Source organism: Anopheles maculipalpis, chromosome X (genome assembly GCF_943734695.1).
Source record: "Anopheles maculipalpis chromosome X, idAnoMacuDA_375_x, whole genome shotgun sequence".
Classification (NCBI taxonomy): domain Eukaryota; kingdom Metazoa; phylum Arthropoda; class Insecta; order Diptera; family Culicidae; genus Anopheles; species Anopheles maculipalpis.
In genome coordinates, this window is record NC_064870.1 from 20,198,521 (window position 1) to 20,225,346 (window position 26,826).

Sequence of the window (26,826 nt, forward strand, 5' to 3'; positions counted from 1 at the left end):
CCCCTTTGGTTGGCTTGGGTATTAACCAAACATTTGTAAAATCCTACCATCACTAATCCATTGGAGCATTAGAGCGTAACTAAAGATGCTAAAATAAGTATTTGAGAGCATTCATAAACGAACCCCATGGTGGTTGGGACGCATGGACTAAATACGTGACTAAATACATGAATTCGTGATATTTTTAACGAGTTAACTGTGATATTGTCAACAAGATCGCCGTTTTTCATCGAGCGCCAGCCAGAGGAAGAAAGAAAGCAGCGATGAACTGCTTGCTCACTCACGAATAAGCCGCAACGAGCTGCGATACGTACGGGTGCATGCACATGCATGCATGTAAGAGAAGCGGATTGAGCATCGCTTCTTTCTTTCTTCCTCGTCTGCTTGGCGCTCGAAATCATCAAATTTCGGCACGAGCACATATTTTCTCGATGAAAAACATTGATATTATTATTTGTAATATTAGTATTGATATTATTGTTAACAATATTTCTCGGAGATCACATAAAAAGGCATCAACATCAACCATCACACGTCCTTATCCAATCACTTTCAGAACGCGACTGTCTTGTCGCGTGAACAGCTCGACAAAGAGGCAAAAAGGAGACACAGAAACAGTTCTACGACGCCAGTTTCGAAGAGAATGTGGTTAGAACAAAAGAATATTTTTTAGGAAAATTTGGCACTGAGCCGCTATAATTAAAACTTAATAAAAAAAGGATAATTTATTGAAACAAAACACCAAAGTCCTTTTTATTCCCATGAGGTTATTTATTTAAGTTTGCCTATTTATGAATTTTTATTGCAACGGAAGAAAGCAAAAATAGTAACAGTTGCGTAATTGATTAAATTAGTTTTTTTGCAATGAAGTACCGTCTCAAATATAAGACTTGCCAAGTAGCGAGACCTAATAAACAACTCATACTAAAAATGCTGAAGAAAAGCACCCGACTATTTGTTGATTCTGTAACAAGAAAATATACATTACGACACAAGACATTTAAAATGAATAATAAAAGGGGTCTATGATGCCTAAGCCAGTTTTTTTACATTTGGCAGTTTTACGGCTAAAATGCTCCTAGAACATACAAACTAACAATAAAATTAGTTTGTAGCGCCAGCGCTTATAGCCAAGAGTGCAAAATCTCACGCCTTACTAAGGTGAGAAGTGCCTGCTCACTATAGTAAGAAGTGAAACTTTGTTGCCTGGGAAGATTCGATTTTTAGCGCGAAAATCTAAAACTTCTATAGTGAGTGTTGAGATTTTGTTACTTGCGGACTATCTAACCACGTGGTATAAAAAAAAATCATGCCTCGTAAATCATGAAATTGGGCACCAGGGGATGTCGTCGAACCAAAACGAAAATTAAGGTTCAGAATAAATTAAGTGGGCATTATTGACTAATACTAATAATACATATATATGTATGTAGACATATATAGCATTTGACACATTGCCGATTCAACATTCTGTCTCAAAATTGCAGGCGGTGTTAGGTTAGGTGTGTGAAAACTTCAACGCCGCATCAAAAGTGTATGGAAACACAAAGAGACGGTTTTTTGTTTGGAATTGATACGAATGATTGATGAGCACACATCTAGGAAGCGCTGATTTACTTAGAAATGTTTTCCCCCGCCCTGTATAAGCGGGAGGGTGGGTAATGATAATAAAAGTTTGAACGTTCTTCGCTATTCGAATTATTGCACTTGCTTCACCGAAAGCTATATAAACTCAAATGTAAATATTTATTATTTCATAAAAAACCCCCTATTGATATAGTATCACTATACCCAGTGAGCAAAATCATACTTCTCATAACAACGACTTGAGTGAGAAGAGAGATTTTTTCGCTATAGTGAGGTATAATGAGAAGTGATGTTTGTCGATAGGGATGGTTTACATGAATGCACCTCCTTTATACACACTTTATTAAATCAAGCATGTTTGTAATGTCACTAGCGGAGAAGCTGCCACAATATATTTTGTAGTGATGAGAATTTTCTTCCGAACCTATTAGATTCGTTCCGTTCCTTCAGTGGAACGATCGAACCCATATTCAAATAAAATCATTAGGTAGATTTGTTTGCACCAACATTTTGCTTTCCATTGGAATGTTAAAACTTACTCACTTGAATTTTTTAATACATAAAGTTAAATTATATGAGGACGAAATTAACGCTGTAAGCAGCAAATCAAATGTTAACGTATGTTTTATGTTGGGTTTTTTGGTTTGCAAAATACATGATAAATATATTATTTTGAGAATTTGCAGTACTCTTTAGAGTAACGACTGTCTTTCATCCACGATATTGTTGTGTACACGAGAAGACTAGCCTGACGACAATTGCAAGATAGAAACTGTAACATTGTTTTTTTTTTCATTTTCCCTTAATATACGTTCAAACAACCTTGAAGCATTGTTCCGTTTCGGAAATAAAACTAGTCCCATTTGATTAAAAAGGAACGTTCCCAACACTAACCTGTCGTCAAACGCTTCGGGATAATTTGAACTTGTCTTTTTGACAGAAATTGCCTAGCAAACAAAATCTCACTTTTCACTATAGCGAGAATTACAAGTAGTGAGAAGTTACATTTTGATGCCGGGAAGGCTAAGTATCTACGGATTTTCTAGATGAAATCATCAAAGACCCCAAAGATAGTATATGTTCACTACTCACCATTTGTGTCGCGCATTTCTTCCTCCCTTTTTCGCATCAACGCAAAATCCTGCACAATAGCATCCGATAGATCTTCAAGTCGTTTCAAGTCTACCTCCAAAGGTTTTAATTTTGCTGCCTCGCCAATCTAAAAATACATGCACATCGTATTATCAATCCTCTATAACGTAGTTACACACATGATAATTTACTAATGTTAAGTATGACGGCTTGCGCCATATTATCTACACACATGCTAATCTAAAGTTAAAAAAAATCCAACCTTAACACAATTTCAGATAGCATTTTAATTATGAGGCCTGGCCATTCCTTATAAATAAAAAAAATGGGACGAGAAGGGGTTCTTGCAGCGTTACAATTTGCTACAGTAGGAGATTGAATAACCTCATTTTAATTTATGCACGATACTCATTTTTATTTATGCAAAACCACCCGTATCCGAAACCAATCCAGGCAAAAAAATCTCACTTCTTACTACAGTCAACATGTACTTCTCACTATAGTGAGAAGTTAGAAGTTAGTTGGCTGGAAACCTTGGCTCTTGGAAAATTTACGGAACACAGGTGGTGTTTCATGATTCAAATTTCTATCCTTTACGAGCAAGCGACAAGCAGCAATCTCTTTTTTACTCTCCAGTAGTTTAGTTTATCCAATACAATAAATGTTACATAACATAAGCAATAGGGGCGGCCCGGTGGTGTAGACAACAGCTTCTTCAAACGACAGGACCGGGATTCAAATCCCATCCGGACCGTCCACCCATAGTGAGGACTTACTATCCAATGCAATTCGATGGCCGGCGTGACCTTAGAAGGTCGTTAAGCCATGTATAACATATAATTCGAATAGGATAATTGTCAACTTTACTCACCCCTTCATAGCTTTTTGTTTCGATTCCTTTTTTGACATCAAGAGCAACCTCTTGCTCTATTCCTCGGTAGTCTGCAATGTAAAGATATTTTTTAAGAATCAGATCAGAATCAGATCATAAATATGAATAAAAATAAACCTGAAAATCTTCAATAATATTATAGTTAAAAAGGATATACTAAAAATAAATAAGAATATAGAGTAATAGATAGCGTGTTTATTATTACATGTATACATTATAAAACATTCAATCACACCTCACCATAATTTAAAACATCTTATTCAACTGACATGTTGCACTGTCAGTTGGATGATAAACGCAGGCTCCTCAATAAAGAACATTACTATTCCGATCGTAAAAGAGAAAAGACAAAAAAACACTTCACCCACGACTTGTAATTGGCGCAGCCGGTAGTCCTTGATTAGGAAAAAAAAGTGCTAGTGAGCCGTAATAAGCTTACGTAGTTTGTCCGGATTTGTAGTTACTACAAGATAGAGCTACGTATTCATCTCCGTGCAATTTTAAAAGTGTGGATGATTTGTGGCGACGCCGTTTTCTGTTCAGCAACAGAACTATCCTCTTCCCTCTTCCCTCACCCAACGTCGGATTGAGGTTAGGATCCTCACGTGTTCTTCAACACTAACACACAGGTAAGCAAACTTTTTGTTTTTTATTTCTTTTGTTTGTTTGAGTGACAGAGTTTGTTTGAGTGACAGAGTTTGTTTGAGTGCTTCACATCTTGTGCAGACTCTCGCTGTTTCTCACGAGCAACAGTCTCAAAAAATACTCACACTTGAGAGTAATAATCAGCAGGCTAGTAGTAGAGTAGCGAGTAGCGTAGCGCAGGGCGCTAACCTTAGTGTTAATGTGGATGCCTTTTATAAAATTCCAGACCCGATAAAGGCAGTCGCAGTGTACGACGGAAACAAAAAACAGCTTTTTGCATGGCTTAAAACAGCAGAGAACGCTCTGAACATTTTTAAAGGAAACGTGCATCCTGCCGTTTACCAAATGTATGAGGATGCTATTAGCAACAAAATACAGGGGCGTGCAAAAGACGCATTGTGCTTAACAGGTTGGCTGATAAGTCCCCGGTCTAACAAAGAAAAACACATTTTTTGTCAAAATTCGTTTTTATTATTCAACATAGTTCCCTTCAAGAGCGATACAACGATTATAACGACCTTCCAATTTTTTTATACCATTTTGGTAGTACTCCTTCGGTTTTGCCTCAAAATAGGCCTCAGTTCCGGCGACCACCTCTTCATTGCAGCCAAATTTTTTCCCTGCGAGCATCCTTTTGAGGTCTAAGAACAAGAAAAAGTCGCTGGGGTCGGTGGGTGGGGAAGCAATTCGAAGCCCAATTCATGAATTTTTGCCGTCGTTCTCAATGACTTGTGGCACGGTGCGTTGTCTTGGTGGAACAACACTTTTTTCTTCTTCGTTATTTTTTCGTTCGTTAAGCAACCAAAAGTTGCTTGACAAAAGACGCTCTGTCTCACAAACTAATTGACATACAGACGTCAAATTTTGACACGAATCATTTGAAGGTTGGTGGTATATAAAAATAATATGCATTTAATACTAGTGGCGCCATCTATGTGTCAGACCGGGGACTTATCAGCCCACCTGTTACAATACTATTTCAAAATGTCAATTTGGCTTTCACCCAGGACTATCTACAACACACCAATTAGAGCGACTGAAAAAGGGCATTATTTCCAATAAAAACATAAAACCGAAAATGAAGGATTGGCACTTAAATAGCAAAAAAGCTAAGACTATGATTAAAACTCTGAATAATGCACTTAACAGTTATTCGAAGTACTGTCTCAAATGGAAGATTAAAATAAAAAGAGAGAAATTGGAAGCATTATTTTTTACACGTTTCACGAGTGCAAATGAAATTCCAACCACGCAACCTCATTGTTGACTCATCAACGGTCAATTCGCGCGACTACCCAAAGCGGAGGATTCGCCATTAGAGGGCGCTGCGGATGCGGCGAAATTGATCGGCGGGCGAAAGCCGATCAGCGACGGTGAGAACACGAAGATGCTTGGAGGCAACGACATCGCCCGGGATGCCGGGAAGATGACTTGGCATTCCTTCGACAAAAACCCGGAGACTTGTTTTTTTTAGCGGAGACAATCACCAATAAAGATTTAGATCTAGCTACAAAACGTTAAAAATAAATATTTACGGGTAGTGAAAGAATCTGTTGCTTTGCAACACTCATACAGAAAACACACCTTTACCGTGGAAGGAAAATGTCAAGTATCTTGCCTTGCTATTTGTAGACAGTTGAAATTTGTATTTTGTACACACCTCACATACGTAAACCTTGGTTACCACATCAACAGTTAGATGAACGAAACGTCAAGAATAATACGCCGTTGTCGATTGGAAAGCCGACTCGATACCATCTTCCGAATCTTCCGTCTTCCGTAACAGAAAAATAAGTAGTCTACATATTAGACAAAAGATTAACGTTTAGACATCATACAGAAAACACAATTATAAAATGTGAACAAATCTTTCGTGCACTGTTCTCTTTTCTAAACAGAAGATCACAGCTTAGTTTCACAAACAAATTATTGCTATATACTGCTTTAATCAGTTGGCTCTTGATTGCTGCAGCGAGCAGACGTGTTTTTTTTTCTAGCAGCAAGAGTACGTTACATCACGTAACAAGCGTTCAAATCGTCATGGAAACAAATAAACCAAGGCCCATTAGGGCAAACACTTTTAAAATAGTGTACGAAGGGATTCCGAGACGCCCTTCCCGTTCAGAGTACTTTATTGTCGATACGCTTGAAGCCAGAGAGGTCGTCACGAGGATCCAAATGCGCACGTCGACGGCAATCGTTTAAGTTAAGACGGAAACGATGCAACAAGCGGAGCCGATGCAACATTGCGCTTCCTGGGTACAAAGTGCTCTCGAATGTGAATGTTGATACAGTGGAACAGCGATCGTTTCACGGGAACACCAAAAATATTCTCACGTCCAACGCAGTATAGACCCACGTATAATCTGTCTTCGTCTTGAGAATTCTACCACACTCTGTAACGTTTATGCTCCTTCTGGAAGCCAACGTTGGTCAGAGCGGGAGGATTTTTTCAATTGCACCATAGCGTACTACCTGCGAAATGCATCTCAGCATGTCATTCTCGCAGGGGATTTCAACTGCGTGTTGAATCAAAAGGACGCAACAGGCGAGAGAAATATTAGCCCTGCTCTGACGAATGTTGTCAACGTTATGAGGATGTGTGATAGCTGGGAGGCCCTCAATGGCGACTTTGTGGAGTTTACCCATATCACACATAGTTCGGGTTAACGTATCGATCGATGTTACGTATCATCTACACTCAAGACACACTTACGGACGACTCGCTTACACGTACTGGCCTTTTCTGATCATAAAGCTCTAACGGTTCGAGTTTGCCTGCCAGTTAACATTTACCCAAAACACAGGAAAATATGCAGGAGTTCAGATGCAAGTGGAACGTATGGACAAGACAAAGAAGGAACTTCAGTTCCTGGATGGATTGGTGGATTCAATTCGCCAAACCAAAAATCAAATCGTTTTTCCGCTGGAAGACGATTCAAAAATACTCCGCGTTTAGCTTGCGTATGGGCATCCTGCATAGAGTTCTAAAACACTCTTACAATAACTACCTGAGAAACCCTGACGGACTTAGTAATAAATAGTAAAGTAAATAAACCGAGTCAAGGGTAAAATCTCTTCAGAGACGCTTCTCTGAAGATTACACACGCATCAACGAAACACGTGTTGCAGGCGACAGTGTTTCCACGTTTCAACTTGAGGAACGCAGGCGAATTCGAACCGTAATTGACAAACTTTTGTCTGAAGATGGCAGAGTGATTGATCAAGAAGGAGAATACAGACAACACATTCATACATACTACACACAACTGTACTCTGACGAAGTCTTGCCTACGGACGATACGTTTACCTGTATCCAAAGCATTCCAGAGGATTGTGATACCAATAATAATTGCATGGTTGAGATCACACCTGATGAAATCCTCGATGCAATTAAAAATCTGCATCGCGAAAGTGCATACGAGATAATCCAAAGGGAACTACATCTCATTTTGAATGAGGCTCTTGAAGGAAAGTTTCCGCGAGACTTTGTTGACGGTGTCATAGTTCGAGTGAAAAAGAAAGGAGGTACGGGCCGTTTCTTGTTTTCAGACCATATCTCTGCTTAACACAGATTACAAGCTACTGTCGAGAATTATTAAACTACGTCTTGATTCTATAATCAGGAAGTGGGGGATATTATCCACAGCGCAAAACTGTAGCAACGCACCTTGCAACATTTTTCAAGCGGTGCTCTCTGTTAAGGAGAGGGTGGTTGATCTCAAGAATCAACGAAAGCGTGGTAAGCTCGTTTCCTTTGATCTATCACAGGCCTGTGACAGAGTTAATAAAAGTTTTTTGTGGCAAAATATGTCTTCTCTGGGCTTCAACCACGACTTGTGCGATTTTTGCGAACAGTTGATGAACGATCCTCCTCCCGTATCCTTGTAAATGGAAACCTTTCCCTGTCGTTTCCCATACGCTGCTCTGTCAGACAGGGTGATCCTTTATCAATGCACCTGACCTGTTTGTCCTTTACCTGAATCCGCTCATCTCCAGATTACAAAGTATTTGTTGCGATCAGGATGACCTGATCAACGGATATGCTGACGACATCTCGGTGGTGACAACCTCCCTTCCCAAACACGAAGAGGTTAAAACAACAATAGAAGCGTCTGGCAGAACCGCTGGAGCGAAGTTGAACGTGTAAAAAACAACGGCATGCATGTTCCGTGGCTGCGGGAAGTAGAAAGATTGCGCCTGCTTGGCATATTGTTCACTAACAATATATGGGAGGCGATCGGGCATAACTGGGAAAACGTAATCCAACAGTTCCGCCATTTGGTCATATTGCACCGTGTTAGAGACCTCAATTTGGCGGAAAAGGTGGTGCTTTTAAACACTTTCCTTCTGCCCAAGCTTTGGTTTGTTGCATCGGTGTGTGGCGCACGATCGATGGACATCGATTTGGCATCCAAGACGGTGCAGTCTTACCTGTGGGATGGATCTGGGGGTTTTCGAATCCCATTAACCCAATTCCACGCAATTGAGGTGGACTCAATCTTCACATTCCCGCCATTATCACAACAGCGTTGCTGGTGAATCGGTACGTTGCGGAGCAAGGTTGCCTGAAAATCGGGGCTCAGTACATAGATTGTGCTGGGAATCCCCCAAATATAGGCTCCATTGCCACAACGTATCCATGCCTTTGGGTGATAATCCATGCCTTTACCGTATCCATGCTTTTGGGTGATTAACATTTGCCTAAGATCGCGTAGCAATGGATACACAGGAAAATATGCAGGAGTTCAGATGCAAGTGGAACGTATGGACAAGACAAAGAAGGAACTTCAGTTCCTGGATGGATTGGTGGATTCAATTCGCCAAACCAAAAATCAAATCGTTTTTCCGCTGGAAGACGAATCAAAAATACTCCGCGTTTAGCTTGCGTATGGACATCCTGCATAGAGTTCTAAAACACTCTTACAATAACTACCTGACAAACCCTGAAGAGCTTAGTAATATAAACCGAGTCAAGGGTAAAATATTATCTCTTCAGAGACGCTTCTCTGAAGAGTACACACGCATCAACGAAACACGTGTTGCAGGCGACAGTGTTTTAAATAAGCAGCTCGCATACCATCCGGTACCTACTGTCTCAACCAAAAGTTTGCGGCAAATGGTCGACAGACCTCCAGACACCAAAGTAGCCATGGAGTCTCCTTCCACGGACTGGCAATGAATTTGGAAAAACGTCACCAGCCACAGACTTTTATCCAACTAACGCTCGATACTGTATCTGCTGGTGCACAACAAGGTGCCACACGGACTGCTGCTCGACAGGATGAATCGGTCTCCTTCAGCCTGCTCATTCTGCTCCCAGCCAGAGACTCTGGAGCACAAGTTTGCCCTGTGCTCTAGGGTGTCTAGTGATTGGAACATACTGATGCAGGCTATGGAAGCCATTGTTCCAAACCACAACCTCAACTTCCCTTCCCTCCTCCTACATATTTTAAGTCACATTAGCATAAGTAAGAGATTTCCTATCCTACGTTTGTTTGCAAACTACATCATCCACAGTGTTGGAAACAACAAAGCTGTGATTGATGAAAATATCCTTAAATGTTCTTTGTGAAACCTGTACGTCGTCCCTACATGTACCCCACTAGTTTTTTTTTTGTTAACTAGTTTTTTAAGTTGTTTTAAATAAGCAATGTTTTATTTTAAAAAATCAGACCAATCATAACATAAGCCTCCGCTATTTGGGTAATGTGCGCTAAAACACACAAAAATAAGCTTCAAATCTGTCAGAACAAATATCTAAAAACTATATTAAATGTTCCTCTATGGTACAGGACATACATACACAGTACACAGAAGGTGGGACATAAATGTGGGAAAGAGGTTCAGCACCCCTGACTAAGGTATTCAAAAAGCGCGATAGCAGCCAGAAGAAAGGCAGTACCGACCCAAGCGTCAAAGTATCGACATCATAGAAAAAAAATTCCTGTCCACACCAATATATTCCTGTTCTACATAAATACCATCGAACAGTACATCATGAAGTTAACAACTTAATATAGTATAATATACATATATATATATATATATATATATATATATATATATATATATATATATATATATATATATATATATATATATATATATATATATATATATATATATATATATATATATATATATATATATATCATAATATATAATGCAATGAAACCCCATGAACTTCAACATAATAATTTGTTGAAGTCCTCATCCTCATTTTACTCCCACATTTCCCACACCTTACCTTCCCCGAAACCCACACCGTTAAAAAAACCTGAGTTTTCATAAGCCAATACAATTCTACCGACTTCAAAAGGATAAAAAACTAGAATAAAAATAGAATAAGATAGGAAAAATACGTAAAAACTAGGGTATAAACTAGATTAAGCATAGATTTATATAGTTATAATTTGTTTCTGTTTTGTCGGGCATCTCAACCCGTTGCTTCGCTCGACGATGTTCCAACTTCATCAAATTCAAGAAAATCTGTCGGAATTGCGAAATTAGTCGGGAGGCCGATCGATCGCGAGGATCATGCAGCTCAGGCTGTAGCCTTCAAACCAACGAGCGTTTCAACCGAGTCAAGCTCGGAGAAAAACGACCCGTTACTGATATCCTCTATCTTAATAGAGGGGGCTTCTTCCGGTACGCTGTGCAAGCGCCTCGGAAGATTCACTAACGATTTCAGTGGATTCGTCCAATTGGTGCTTTCGTTATACGAAGCATCATCAAAACAAGACGCCAAGTTCGGAAAGTCAGTTTCTGAGGGCCACTACATGTACTTCTGCGTGGTACTCCTGAGGCGTCTGGTTACCGTTTGCTGTTCACACGGTGACGACCTCAGGGACCTAAGCTCAGTACATGTAGTGGCCCTCAGAAACTGACTTTCCGAACTTGGCGTCTTGTTTTGATGATGCTTGTCTGTGCTTGTGATGATGTCTGCTAACCTCAGGGCTGTACCAGAGGATATCGCTGATTATCTATCAGGAATTGGCGATGTTTCGGACTTCGCGGGTGTCCCGTGGACACTACGGTTGGGGGTGAACTTGGACACCACCCTCGTTCACGGTCTCATGGGCCACTTCGGCAAGATAGATGCAGCAACCCATATCTACTACGAGACTCTGCCCTCGCCTTTTGTAGCTCTTGAGTTAGCCGAGTATGCCCGGGATGAGGCAAGGAATAAGGAGGAAATGCCTTATCAATATGATTATAGAATTTGTTCAACACAAGCGGTGTGAACAATACGGCACTGGACCGTCATAATTAATTATAAATAAATAAATAAATAATTTGTTTATTCATGTAGGTTTTTTGCGAACAAATTTTTTCCCCACGAAACATATTCAAACCCCCGATCGGTAAATTTAACGTTCAATATCGACAAGGTCAAAAATAACTAACCAATAACGAGGGAAAACGAGATCGAACCCGTTAATATAATGTAATATTTGTTTATTGAAACATCTGTTGCATTTAGCTATTGAACCGTTTGGATAATATGACATCTTTGCAATCATTCCCATTAGACCGCGAAACATTAATCCTGTCCAATGCAGATTTATTTCAGAGAATGCTGACTAGACTTGCTGATACCACGTAGTTAGATAGTCAGTCTTCACTTCGGGAGGACGATTCAGATGGAATTACACAACCCCGGTCCTGTCGTGTGAAGACCCTCGCCGCTGTCGCCTACACCACCGGTCCCCTCAGTCGAAACTAATACCATAATAAATTTCCTTAAACTACTCAAGGTGTTGAGTTCTAAACAATAGGATGTAGAATAGGAGCTTACATTTAAGCATATAATTGTATTAGGTATATACTGGATACATGAGGTTAGTCCAAAACCCAAGTAGCAACCCGTTGTGCCGAAACCTACATACACTACCATAAATCTCATTCATCCCCTTGCATCGAGCACCGGTTGTATGAAGGAGAAGGCCTAACTGCTTTCTCTTTTTGGCCTGTAGGAGAATAATCCACTCAAAACGGAACCGAAAGCGAAATCGGGCGTGTTCTGGAGTCCATTTTAGAAAAGCCGAATATCAATCCAAAATCCCAGATGTAAAGAAAATCCCCTAACTGCCATTGTCTATCTTTGATCATTCCTGTTGTTAACTTTTATTGAAAACATGTTTGGCTCGATGTTTGAACTATTAATGCCTGGTATCCCAAAGCTAGTTTTTTTTTTTTCAATCAAAACTACAATTCAGAAGAATGAGCTTGAAGTTAAATATATTTTACTCGACAAGGATAAAGTCCTTTTATCGAACAGGATATAGTCCATACTCTGTGAAAAATATGCCAACAGAATGTCAATAAAAGTGTTCTATTATGGTACAACATAACTCATCGACTCATCATTAACAATTGGAATGATCACAGGTAAGCAATAGCAGCTAGGGGACTTTGTTTACATCTGGACTTTTCTAAAATACACTCCCGAACACGCCCGATCTCGCGTTCGATTCCTTTTTGAGTGGATTATTGTCCTACAAACCAAAAGGAGAAAGCAAATAGGCCTTCTCCTTCATACTACCGGAGCTCGATGCAAGGGGGTGAAAGAGTTTTTTGGTAGTGTGCGTAGACTTCGAGTCAAAAACAGGGTTCATTCGTTTTGGATCCTGGGCACGGCACTAACATCATGTAATCTAGACCTAACGATGTCGTTTCATACTCTCTCTTACACTGAAACTTACAATGTTAAGCGCAACGCACGCACCAAATGTGTCGAACCTGAATCGGAATATGCGTTTATCTGAAATTCCATTACCAAAATTTTATGGTACAGTACGTTGGAATCATGACAACAAGGTGTTATTGCGGCATTATGTGGAAGAACTTTTCGCTATTCCATACTTAAAGCGCGGAACTAACACAGAGTACACCACTTTTTTAGATGGATTTGAGCGAACCATCAAAATGGTGGGAAAGGTGAGCGTCCCGACGAAAAAAAGGAGCGTGCTGTTAGCTGATATTAGCATATGATGTGTGTTATATTAGACGGATGTACCTTAAAATAATGAGAAATGTTCCATCGAAGTGGTGAAGTGGCGGAATCTTTCAAATTAGTGCATTTCTTAGAGAACATGCCGCAGTTTTACAAGCTTCGTCACGCACAAAGGCAAATACTATGGATACCCATACTGTCATACTCTACAAAAATAGAATCAGGCTTGTGCGACCATCAGCGCAGGTGATAGTGTCGGAGAAAAGAACTGCGTATTCTGCAATAAGGACAGTCACTCGGCCTTTAAGTGTAACGTGTTTCGGAATCTATCTGTTATCCAGCGATATGAGATGGACATATCGAAGACAAAAATATGTGGTTAAATTGTTTGGCTCCGGCTCACCAACTGCGTGATTGTTCATCAAGTTTTTGTCGTAGGTTGACGATTGAAGCACCATAAAATGCTTCACCGGCCAACTAATGATCGGTATCCAGCCGTTAGTATAAAAACTCCTGGACCTTCAGTTAGTGTTGGTTCCACCTCGTAATCGTCGATAATCTACAAAAATCGGAAAAGGGACCCGATTAACCACCCAACGCAGTAATGCTGACCCCAAACGAAGTTCAATGCTTGGGTGTACCAGCCACGTCCATATTGCTGCCAACCGTGTTGGTGACCATCAGATCATCAAACGGCATCCAGACGTTAGCCCGAGCGGTGTTTGATGGAGGAGCTGCTGGAGAGAACAACTACCCATCAGAGGAGTTGGCAAGGGGTGCCAAATGTCATCGTTTTCCGTAAGCTTAGTCGTGAACGCCAAAAGTACTAATGCTGATTTTCATTGCACATCCTTTCCGAAATCATGTGGAATCTTCCCCAGGCTGAAGTTTGTCACGTCGTTCAACCAAACGACATCTACCTGACTGTCCCGACTTGGGCTGAGGATGAAAATATCGATATGCTGCTCGGCAGAGAAGTATACAATGAAAATACTATGAGACGAAATGATAAGATTGAAGGTAGATAGAGAAGACATGCTACTTCAAAACACACAATTGGGTTGGATTGTGTCGGAAAGGGTAATTGGGTTGGATTGTGTCGGACCGTCCCCCCGTAGTCAGGACTGATTAACCAACTACGTGGTATCGCGGCAGTCTAGTAAGCCATTTCGATGGCCGGCATGACCTTAGAGGTCGTTAAGCCAAGAAGATGAAGAAGATAGTGAACTTAGCTTTTAACGAACCGAGATTAGATGAACAGTTAAGAAGATTTTGGGAAATTGAACAATGTCAGACCTCCAGCATATTATCACCAGATGAAACCAAATGCGAAGATAATTTTGAGAGAACTACTATTAGAGGGCCGGATGGTACTTTTATCGTTACGTTACCAAAAGAAACTGTTTACGCCCATTTTTTTTTCTTGTCATCCAACAAATTGTACGCAACAAATGATCGACCGGCGCCTAAGTATTTGTTAATTGGGTATTGTTTTGGGATTTTGGCAAATTACGCAAATGGGCCTCGAATTCTGAGCAGTTATTAGATACGCTTCCAACCGAACTAAGCGATATGGGAGAGGAATTGTTGCTGGACCCAAAAAAATCCATTAAGGCGCTTGGTTGGGCGCTAAAATGGACTCCCGATCAAGATCAACAAGGATTTGACGTACCTTAGTGGACTGTAGAGGAAAGGATATGTAAAAGAATTGCTGCTCGCTTATTCGAACCTTTGGGCCTGATTGGACCAGTAATTATTGTGGCCAAATGCTTTTTACAAGAATTGTGGAAAAAAAGGTAGATTGGAATGAACCCTTGGACACCGAGATGAGTCAACGATGGCTAAACCTGAAACAGGAGATGGCATATGTTTCTGAAGTAGCAATTCCACGTCGAGTGGTTGGTGAAAGGGCAGACCTCGTAGATTTACACGGATTTAGTGACGCTTCGCAAAAGGCATATGGTGCCTGTATTGTAGCTGTAAAGTAGCTACCTATTGATAACAGCAAGAAACAGAAAAGAGTAACACTACCTAGATTAGAACTGTCAGCCGCGTTACTTCTATGTCCTTTATGACAAAAGGTGAAGACTAGCATCAAAAGCGAGTTAAAAACAACATTTTGGGTAAACTCGCCTCGCCTTGCCCTACATTGGATTAATAGTCATCCTGCCCGTTGGAAAGCCTTCGAGGCAAATCGGGTTTCGGAAATACAGTATCTTACGGATAAAGATCAATGGTATCACGTCCCGGGAGAAGAAAATCCCGCAGATGTAATATCCAGAGGAGTGCTTCCATGCGCATAGGTGGCAGATTACGAAATGCACCGGTGTCAGAAAATCGGAAACACCCAGCAATACTCGATTCAAAGCACCCTTTTACCATCCTAATCATGCAATCTTATCATCATCAATTTATGCATGCCGGACCCCAGTTGCTCATCTCTATGATTCGGGAAAGATTTTGGGCATTACGAGCACGAAATTTGACTAGAAGAGTTGTACACGAATGCGTTAAATGTTTTTGACAGAAGCCCAAGTGTGTAGAGCAGCTAATGAGTGACTCGAATTGAGTGCGACAACGCGTAACACTTCAAAGGAGCTGCAAACCCACTAAAGGAGTTGTATGAGCTTTTTCAAACCCAACAAGCCGAACATGCCATATCGTCCTATTGCCATCCTGAAGGAAGTTTAACTTTTCCCGCTACGTTCTCGTTCGTTCTTCTGTTTTTAGTGGTTTATGAGAAGCAGCAATTAAGAGCTTAAAGAAACGCCTCAAATCCACTATTGGCGCAGAAGTGCTCTTAAAGGAAGACCTCGAAACGTTGCTTATTCAAATCGAAGCTATCTTAAACTCGCGACCACTGACTCAACTATCTGCGGATCCGGAGGACATGGAAACCTTGACACCTGAACATTTCCTCGTCCATCTAAGCTTGGTGAACCAATTCCAGAAACTTCTTATGAAAGCTTGAATGTGAATCGGCTCGATCGCTTCCAGAAAAATCAGGAATTCGTATCTAGAAACGGTGGAAAACAAATTACCTATCGGGACTAAAACCGCGAACGAAGTGGACAAGCTGACGAGAAAATCTCAAAGTGGATACAATAGTGTAAAGGAAGACAACTTGCCGTCGTTGAAATGGACTATAGGGAGAGTAATTTAAATATATCAAAGCAAAGACAGACACGTTCGCGCTGTTGCGGTTCGCACAAAGGATGGAGTGTATAGACCAGCGATTTCCAAAATTTGTATACAGCCGTTACAAACTTAGACATAGATAGTCCTTATTGGAATTTAATTTTGAACTACTGGTTAAAAGTTACCTTTCACGGTGGGCGGTATGTTGAATATTGGACTACAGGATGTAGATTAAAATAGGAGCTTGCATGTAAGCATATAATTGTATTAGTGTAAGGAAGAAAACAAATCAGTTGCAAATTAGTACCGAAACGGTGTAGAGCTACATTTTACCTGAGCTATTTTCGCTACACAAGGTATAGAAACCGAATTCTATAAATTTTATCCTAACAAATATTTTCATCACACTATAACAGAAACAGCTATACGGTCAGCCTGTTCCTAAAAACAAAAAGTACTTACAGCAATGGAGATTGGTTCGTGCCCACTTTTCAACCACTAAATAAAGTCACTCTAATAGAACCTGGTATTTATTTTTCACTAAATAACAACTCACCATTGATGTGCTGACAAGTAAAATCGCTCCAAAAAATTCAATGCTTAATATAGCTGTTAATAATTTTGAAATCTTTTCACCACGCATCGCTTATCGTGCGATCGATCCCTCTACGCGTGGATGTACAAGTGAAAAAAACAAAATAAGTGCCGTTAGCACTCGCAAGAGAATCGGCGATCGGCCCAAAGAAGATCGGTCCGCAAGAGAATCGGTGATCGGCCCACAGATAGGCCGAAGTAAGAGAAGTATGCCTCGACGAAGGACCACTACATAGTCCCTGGCGAAATACCATCAAATGAACCAACCGAACAAATTGCCACTAACGGGTGCTGTACCAATGAGCAATTCGTTTGATCTGCTCAGTGACGATGAGGAAGGGTCTGCCGCATCGAATGCCTTAGCAACAAAGAAGAAAGATCTCCACATCCCACCGATAATGGTTTCGGTTACAACTGTTGGTGTTGTGCACGGTGAATGTATCGACTGCTGACGACTTCAAAACTGTCATCGAAACATTCAAAAATAAAAAAATACCATTCTTCACTCATCAACAACCCGAAGATCGTACAAAGAAAGTTGTTCTTTTCGGCCTATCAGAAATCCCAGTTGACGAAGTAGCGACCGCACTTGCGGAATGCAACATAAAGCCCAGCGCTGTCAAAAAGCTCAATATAAAGAAAATTAAGTACGATCATCAAGCAACGTACATGTTACAATCCGTCAAAGCATCAATATCGCTTGCGGAGCTAAAACAAGTACCAGTGGTTAACCACCAGAGAGTGTACTTCGAATATTACTCTCACAAACGCGTTCCTATTTAGTGCCATAATTGCCAGAAATATAGTCACGGAGAAGCGAAATGCTTTCGCGCTCCTGTGTGCTTAAAGCTATTAATTTGAATATTAAAATTTAACACCAATATATTATTGGTGTTAAATTTGAAATCATCGGCATAGGACACATTTTTGGTGGTATTAGTATTATTCCCAATGGTGTGACTAACCTTTGCTAGTGGCGTAAAGCTGCGTTGGTTTACTTGATAAGTTGTGTTGGTAGCTGGAGTTGTTGTATCCTGTTTTATCGGAGGTTTCCTTACCGCTGGGAAACCGTAGTAGGTATTCACCACAGTTAGCTTTACGCACACAGGAGCGCGAAAGCATTTCGCTTCTCCGTGACCATATTTCTGGCAATTACGACACTAAATAGGACCACGTTTGTGAGAGTAATATTCGAAGTACACTCTCTGGTGGTTAACCACTGGTACTTGTTTTAGCCCCGCAAGCGAAATTGATGCTTTGACGAATTGTAACAGATTCCCGGTTGTTATCCACTTCCTAATCTTTCCTTCACTTCCCTATTTTCTGTTTTCTTTTTTCCAATGCTGTAACTTTTTCTGCGTACCTTTTAGGTTTAGATTAGTTTAAGATTAGGTATTAGACTACTTGTATAGCCAAGGGCAAACATATGAAGTACATGAAATGAAATGAAATGAAATTGCCTGATCATCGTACTTAATTTTCATTATTGAGCTTTTTGACAGCGCTGGGCTTTATGTTGCATTCCGCAAGTGCGGTCGCTACTTCGTCAACTGGGATTTCTGATAGGACGAAAAGAACAAATTTCGTTGTACGATCTTCGGGTTGTTGATGAGTGAAGAATTGTATTTTTTTATTTTTGAATGTTTTGATGACTAAACAACTCAGCCCGGTGGTATAGGCGACAGCGGCGCTGGTCATCATAAGGCAGGACCGGGGTTCAAATCCCATCCGGACTGCATACCACGTAATATATACTACGTAATGAAGTTAGTCAGTCCTCACTACAGGAAGACGGTCCGGATGGGACTTGAAAAATTTATTGAAAATCAAATTTCTAATCACTTTAAAAAAATTTGTCGATTTTGCCTAGTTATAACAGTTTATAATGTATTTTATTGCGTCTAAAATTAGTTCTAAGCGAATTAAATCGGCATGAATAAATAAATGATCAATTAATTATTTACAATCGAGCAGGCCCGGGATAAGGCAAATAATAAAAAGGAAATGCCTTACTATGCATGTTCATTTTCTCAGCCGCTTGTAGTGTTAACAATAATAAGCGGCTTAGTAATAAATAAAATGAATATAATGAATTCTATATTTTTTTACTTATTTATTTACAACTAATTATGACGGTACAGTGCCGTATTGTCAACACCGCTTGTGTTGAATAAATTTTATGAAAATAAGGCATATGATTTTATGATTAAGGCATTTTCTCTTTATTCTTTGCCTTATCCCAGACATAGATGGTTGCAATTATATGATTAAATAATAAAATTTTAAAATAAATTATGAATAAATAAGTAGGTCGATAGATAGTTCAATAAAAAGGATTTTTCGTAAACGCAAGTATTAACTGACAATTTTTGAAACGTTAGCATACAGCGAAATCGCGTAAATCGAGTATTGCGTAAATCGAGGAGCTGCTGTATACTGTATATGAAAATGTGTACAGACTGAAGAATAGTTGTTATGTATACTACGTATACCATAACAAAAATCAACGCTGCACCGCAACAAAACACAAACCTAGCACTGGTGCGTGCACTGATCCAATGACATAGACGTAGTGATGTATAAAATTCTGGGTATAAAATTCCATTCCAGTCCATTAATAGTTTCAAACTAGGTCATGCTGGTCACATAATGCTATTAGTGCTAATCCAGTCGAATCCGAAACGAATCCGACACGAGAGGCAAATGTATATTTAAAAACGCCTCTAGTTTTTTTTAAGCCTCTATAAATAAATGAAAAAAAAAACAAATCCATCAATTAGGATCCAATCAATCATCGTGAGTTAATTAGTCAGCTTTTCCAATCTTGAATTAGGCAACACTAAATGGCCAACTAGAAAATAAATTGATAATACTGCTTGATAATACTACACGTAGTTGTATAATCAGCCAAGGAGGAATGGTTGAGATGGAATTAGATTCCGATCCTGCCGCGTGAATTGCGGGAAAACTAGCTACCGGAATTCAATAACTGCCACTTATACTTTCATTAAACTTTTGGCAAAGTTCACACTAACATACAACGAAGGTTTTGTTTTTATTCACCAAGGACGGCCAGGCCGTATTGCTCAACGAATGTATTAACGATCTGAGATTACTCCAATAGATTCTAAGCCGTGTCGAAGACCCATGCCAAGATCTCGATACGCCATCATAGCGTATGTATCGATAGCAAGCCGTAAAATGATAAATAAATTAGCCACCACGAATTACGGTCAATAAAGCTCATCGTGAAAAGACAGAAAATAAATAACGATTCTTCGAAGCCCCATCGCCTTAATGCTATTCTAATGCATCGGCTAAGATCACTGGCCGAGCCCCAAGTTTACTTCCTTTGCATCTTGTACAGCCGGCGTGGCATTAAACATGTATTCGTGTGTACACAACAAGTAGAAGAAAACATAGTTTATGCTTCTATTACTTCATGCGAATCTTACAGTTACTTGTATATACTAGGTAATTTACTTACTTGGTAGTACTTGTGAAATAAAACATATCTCAAATGTGTCGTAAACTTCCGAAGTAAATGAAAATTTTCCTTTAGAGATGTCTTCTTTTTGTGCCAAGATGTGTCCTTTTGTGTCTCGAACCTGTATTATTCACTGTTAGTCTCGGAATTTATGTATCATTCGTTATACATACCACGTAGTCAATTTTTTGTCCTGGGGCGTTTGTTATTTCATATTCACCAGCTACAATCTGATTCCCTTGCATTTCATCTCTCAAACATTTTTGAGCATTTGGTGCTAACCGGAACATAATAGCGTTTGTGCGTGGAAATGATGCCCCTACCAGTAAGGTAAGAATCCCTAACAACAACATTTCGAAAACGATCTAACTATTCTATTGCAAGCATAAACCTGGCCTGTTGCGGGCTGTATTCTAATGCCTAAATACACGAATAATCTATTAAAAGTAGACAAATCTATTAAAGTAGAAAGCAGCAACGTTTTCAACACCTAAACAAATAAGACTATTCTTGCCGCATGATGTCTTCTTCTTCTCGTTCCGAAAGACGTCACAAAATTAGTTTGTTCGATGAGCTGGCCAAAATATTGACAGCTAGCTGAAGCACATGAAAAAACTACGTGTAATCCTTATATGTCAAGGATATCTATAGCATTAGGCCGGGGCCACATACAAGAGAAACAGACCAAACAAAACATCAAAATGTTCCGTTCCTATTGACAAAACCGATGTAAATCTGCCAACTAAGGCGCTACTAAGGTAAATTTGTCTTGAAAAGACCCATAGAAGTGGTTATTAAGTCATTTTTGTAAAAAGGGTTCTTTTACTGTCTCGCTTAGTTTGACTATTCTTGAGGGGTTAATCAAATCAATAAAACCTTAAAAAAATTGACCATAAAGTACAGAAATTAGGTTAATAATGTCCAACAAAACCGAATAATATTTAATTATTTTGCACCAAAATCAGCGAACAGCGTTTCTTTAAATTATCAACTGAAAGCTATTAGTTCATTTCCCATCCAGAACCCTCATCGTGCAGACTGGCTATCCTTACTACATGGTATCAGCAAGTTTACTAAGCCATTCGATGGCCGGCGTGAGCTAGAAGGTCGTGAAGCGAAGAAAAAGTTATACGTTAGACAACAAAAAACCTCACCATTGTTGAAAATTTTAAATTACTTCGAATGGCAGATCAAAAGATATAAGCTTTACAACCCGCAAGATTGCTGAATCTCATTTAAAACGTTTCGAAAACAAAATATTTAAAATCAATTTAAAAATTTTCTTATTGTACAAAATGATGAAAAACAAATTAGTCTAGGCATTCTATAAATGTTACGTATCAATGACTTCCCTATCACAATATATTAACGAATTAAAGTGCAAAACTCAGGCTAGTCATTGTCATTGTTTGTTCGTATACTACTTTATCAATAGGGGGCCTTATTGACAAAATCGATTTAATCCGCCAGCTTAGGCACTACTCAGGCAATTTTGTAATGAAAAGAACCTTATTAGTGTTTATTGGGGCGATTTTGTCAATAGGGTCCTTCTTGGCTTAACGACCTCTGACTAAGGTCATGCCGGCCATCGAAATCGGCTTTCTAGACTGCCGATACCACGTAGTTGGTTAGTCAGTCCTCACTACGGGGGGACGGTCCGGATGGGATTTGAACCCCGGTCCTGCCGTTTGAAGACCGGCGCCGCTGTCGCCTACAGCACCGGGCCGCGTGTACCCTATTGTCAATAGGGTTGTTATTTATATACCTTGGGTCTGTGTGGTCGAACATGTAGACTAAATATAAGCTATTTCGACAACTAGCCTTTGACGTGTCGTAATTGTAGTTACTCAACAGAAAATTGGGTTGTGAGATTAAATAGAATAACATGCCCCAGAATTCAACAGCATAACAACAATTTGTATTAAACTGAGAAAAAATGAGCTGGTTTGATACTAAGGGTATAGCCAATTTGGCAAAAAATGCGCTAAAAGAAGCTCAAAAACAGATTGATAAAGCACTCGATATCAAAGATGACGACGAAACGGCAAGCATTAATGATACAATGGAACCTGCAGAAAAAAAAAATGATGAACTGGCAACAAACAGTCTAACCCTATCCGAAGTTTCTGGTCATCCCTCCGTTGCAGGAAATAACTCCACAAGCTCCAACACGTTAAATACATCTTTTGAGGCATGTGATGGTAAGCGATGAAATAAATATAAATAAATTAAGAACCAACATCAGAGCCTATTGCCTTTTGGTTTCTTTTACAGGTTCGTTTTTTGATCAACCGATAAACAATTCTAGTACCGTTACCAAACCACCATCCAGCTTGAAGTGTAGAAGTTTTGAAAATTCGAAAAATGGAAATATTGTAGGCTCACCGAATACAGAGGTAGACAGTTCAGAATCAATTGAGGTGCTTACACCCATAACCAATTCCGGTTCAGATCTCACGTCGACCAGTCGACGATCGTCTTCCATAATCATACTACAAGACGATGGAGAATCAGAATCCGTTGAAGTTGTCGGTACCATCAGAACATCGCCGGTTTCTACACCAGTAGACAATGACTTTCCAAAGCATTGTGAAAAAGACGAAGATGAGACAAGTGTTGAGGATGATTCCATTTCCAATACGTTGTCGGAACAACCAATCACTATTCTGGAAACAGATGTTTGCTTATTGCCAATTACGGTAGCACCAAGCCGTAGTAAGCATAAGTACTCGGTTTCCAATGCTCCTCCCGTAAGCATCGCAAAGGATGCACTTGAAAAATCGGTAGAAGAATGTAAAGAACTTTCTGTTCCTTCGACAACGTCATCTAACAAAACACATACTATTGCGGAACAAACTGCCGATTATTCTGTTGTTGAGCCTGTCATGGAAGAGTATCGTTATAAATATTCGATTGATGACTTGCATTTGAAGCAAACAACGAAATCAGATCAGACATTGGATCAGAGTTATGAAAGCATACAAACCCAAATGTCTGATATGGCTCACAGTTTTGAGGAAATAAGATCCGGAAGTAATGATACATTAGGCCATTTACCTACAATCATTTCCCTAGAAAGAATAAATAATACAGATCAATTTTCTGATACAGTTTTTGAATCCCCGGTTGGTGTAGGAGGAAATCAAAGCTTATTTCAGAGTTTAGGTGATGATGAAATCGACACAACTACTTCGTCCGACATAGAAATTATCTCTAGTCCGAATGGAGGTGACTCGAGCAGCAACCATAGTGGTGCATATCGTACAAGTCCAATGAAAATTATCGATGGAAAAAGTGATAATTTTGATATGCTTCTTATCAAAAAACGTCGTGGACATACGCGGGAACCATCGGAAATTTCAATTAATAGTGGTAATAGTGACGATTCTGGACATTTATCTGAAACGGAACGCCTGATGCGGAGGTTAGTAGAGGTATCAGAAACGCTTGAACAGAGAGAATATCGATTGGTGGAACTTGGAAGACAAAACGCAGAACTAAATGAACAAAATGCTCAGTTGACGGCCCAGCTTGAAAGCAAAGCAAAGCGTGAAGGAGCATCTGATCTAGATGGATATATGCAACGGCTATCTGCATTAGAGCGTAAATTTCAGCAATCAATTCGCGAGAAAGAGAGTCTGAAATGTAAACTTGAAGCACTTAAAACGGAAGCTCAAGAAAAGATTCCCAAAAGTGATATGGAGAAAGCACTAATCGACCGTGATTTTATGATAAATGAACTGCAAAAGGAAGGTGAAAGTCTATCTAAACAAGTATTGCAACATTCAAATATTATTAAAAAACTACGTGTAAAGGAAAAGGAAAATGATGTTTTGATACGCAGACAGTGCGATGAAATCGTCGAATTGACCCAAGAAACGGAACGGCTGAAGCGATCGTTGTCAGCAAAGGATGAAGTTGAGCGGGCACAAATAGTTGCCGTGCACAAATTAACATCTGAAAAGCGTAAACTAGAACGTGAATGTGCTAGTCTTACTGGCAATTTAGATGATCAAACTCAAAAATATGAAAGTCTCCGCAAGTCATTAGAATTTGCTCGTAAAGACCTAAATGAAAAGGCAGAATTATGTAAAGTTTTACAGAATCGCTTGACTAAGCTACACAATTGTGAATCCGACTTTCTGTCGTTTCAAAGAACAAATAAAATTCTCATGGATCAGATGGAAGATCTGCGTGAACAATTGCGCCGTTCCGAGCACGATAACGGGCAGCGATTGATTCGTGCCAAGAATGAACACGTCGAACTGCTGCGACGTTTAGAAGCATCAGAAACTCGAGCTGAAGAAGAAAAAAATGCATCTGCTCTTCTAACGGTACCATTGATCAAGCAACTAGAATCTTTGCAGTGCGTCTTAAGGCAAAAAGAAAGACTTTGGGAACAAAGAGATGCTTCTTTTACCCAGCAGTTGTCAGAAGCTATAGAACGTGTTAAGATGATCACCGAAAAAGAAGTAGCCCAAAGGTATATAATTACTACATTGCAGGATCGTATAAATACTCTTGAAGAACAATTAACTGCTACTATTTTACAAACGGAGGAAACATTGAATAACATAAAACAGAAAACACATGATACAACAATTCTTGAAAGGAAAGACCTAATATGTGTGGCAGAAACTGAATGTTTGCAAAGGAGCGATACTTCTACTGAATGTCCACGAACATCATCGTCGAACAGCGAATGTATATATAAATCTCCAGCTTCCGAAAATAGATTATTAGAGAACCCTAATGAAATTAAAATGCAGGCAGATAGTAATAGCACGTTACTGACTGAATTTGACATGAGACTTTCAGGGACCTCTCCTACTCATAGCATCGGAAACCTGTCTCTGCCAGATTCATTGAATAGTATTCCATGGAATGGAACCGAGGAAAATCTCGGAGTAAACTCCATTGAAAAAAATGAGGCACCTGATAATAGTTTGAGCAATGTCGGATATAATGTATCTATAATGCTCAACAATACATCGCTCATTGAAACTTTGCAATCGACACTAAAGCAACGGGATGGCGAAGTGTACCAATTGCAATGGGAAGTTTCTCGATTTCAACAAGAACGCAATGTACTTAGTTCCGAAATTTCAAATCTTACAATGGAACTAGACAATGTAAATATAATAGAAACATATTATATAAATGTATAGTTAATTTCTTTTTTTTTTTTCATTGTACACAGGTTCGGGAACGTTTTGAACGGAGCATCCGTTTGGAGGTGGAACATAAAGATTTGCAAAATCGATATGATGCATTGCTACAAATGTACGGCGAATCAGTTGAAAAAACTGAAGAGTTACAGCTCGATCTAGCAGATGTGAAAGAAATGTATAAAATACAGATCGATGATCTGCTTCAACGACAGCGTGATCTAATTGCTTCTATGAACCATCCCCCTTCTCTCATATCATCACCTGGAAACAGTTGTTAAAATAGTAGATTGATATTATTTTTATTCTTCTATTTTTTATTTTTGACAAAACGGAAACGTGACGTCATACTTAATCATAAAGATTTTTGTTTTATTTCCCCCTGTTTATCTTCATTCCTGGCAGTTTTATCTCATTGTGTATAAAAAATAGTATAGCCGATAACACTTCATAAACAAAAGCCTTAGTTACATTAGCTTTGTAATTTTTAAAGGTAACTAAATGGTGGCTTTATATTCAAATTATCTCCTAATCGATGTTATTGAGACGAATGCGTAAAATATAGCAAACAAATAAAGCTGTAAATGAGTAGATCAAAAGACGTGTATTTTATTTATTTTAAGTATGACGGCTCGCCGTATTGTCAAAAAAATGTGTAATCTTGTTCTGAAATCTCAATATAATGGCATGTTTCAATGTTAATTCATGTTATAGAACATTTTACGCGTGTTATATAAAAAAATTAATACAATTCGACAATAGCGTGTTTTATTCGTGAGTTGACTGGAAAATCAACGTTATGCAGTTTGGATGCATACCGCATCTCAATTGTACTTTATGAGCATTTTTTAAATTGTGGTAGAACGATTGTATAGCTAATTTATGAGGATAAAGGAGGATTGTTTATTGTTGCATGTTATTTAAATTATGTTATATGAAACAGTATGTTGGATGCTGGAGATAAAGGTATCCAAACTCAATGTGTTAATATTAGCTTAATATACATTAAAAGCTTATTAAACTTATCATGAGAGCAGTAACTAAAATATACTGAAGTACTACATTTGTATTTCGTAAGAATTTGTTTATTAAATCAAGTAAACAATCACATCGTTAGGTTGCTTACTACACACGGATACATTTAACAAATTTCGGTTGTGCCAAGAAAATATACGTTAATAAAAAAATGTTTGATTGATTTTCTTTTGCTCTGTTGCTTATTAACTTCTTTTGCTTATAAAAATACCCCTCGCATGATCGGCTA

At 39.2% G+C, this 26,826-nt stretch overlaps 3 protein-coding genes across 3 annotated transcripts in view; 1 reads left to right on the plus strand and 2 right to left on the minus strand.

The window, feature by feature from the left end:
- Positions 1–26,826, minus strand: part of LOC126559692 (surfeit locus protein 4 homolog) — a 464,744-nt gene that overhangs the window by 116,062 nt on the left and 321,856 nt on the right. The gene's annotated exons all lie outside the window — the stretch shown is intronic.
- Positions 801–20,762, minus strand: LOC126560699 (transmembrane emp24 domain-containing protein bai). Its single transcript, XM_050216660.1, has 5 exons — positions 20,568–20,762; positions 20,395–20,515; positions 3,551–3,621; positions 2,680–2,806; positions 801–964 (listed from the first exon to the last, which is right to left on the minus strand). The coding sequence occupies exons 1-5, from the start codon at positions 20,745–20,747 to the stop codon at positions 846–848; spliced, it is 618 nt and encodes a 205-aa protein (XP_050072617.1). The 5' UTR covers positions 20,748–20,762; the 3' UTR covers positions 801–845.
- Positions 22,317–25,843, plus strand: LOC126567559 (TATA element modulatory factor). The gene is made up of 3 exons (XM_050223779.1): positions 22,317–22,595; positions 22,669–25,526; positions 25,595–25,843. Exons 1-3 carry the CDS (start codon positions 22,331–22,333, stop codon positions 25,841–25,843), a joined length of 3,372 nt encoding a protein of 1,123 aa, XP_050079736.1. The 5' UTR covers positions 22,317–22,330.

Coding starts and splice junctions, on each gene's coding strand:
- LOC126560699 (XM_050216660.1), bottom strand. CDS start 20,747: ATGTTGTTGTTAGGGATTCTTACCTTACTGGTAGGGGCATCATTTCCA. Junction 20,516..20,567: donor GACAAAAAATTGACTACGTG/GTATGTATAACG, acceptor TGAATAATACAG/GTTCGAGACACAAAAGGACA. Junction 965..2,679: donor AGAAATGCGCGACACAAATG/GTGAGTAGTGAA, acceptor TTCTTGTTACAG/AATCAACAAATAGTCGGGTG.
- LOC126567559 (XM_050223779.1), top strand. CDS start 22,331: ATGAGCTGGTTTGATACTAAGGGTATAGCCAATTTGGCAAAAAATGCG. Junction 22,596..22,668: donor ATCTTTTGAGGCATGTGATG/GTAAGCGATGAA, acceptor TTTCTTTTACAG/GTTCGTTTTTTGATCAACCG. Junction 25,527..25,594: donor TTACAATGGAACTAGACAAT/GTAAATATAATA, acceptor CATTGTACACAG/GTTCGGGAACGTTTTGAACG.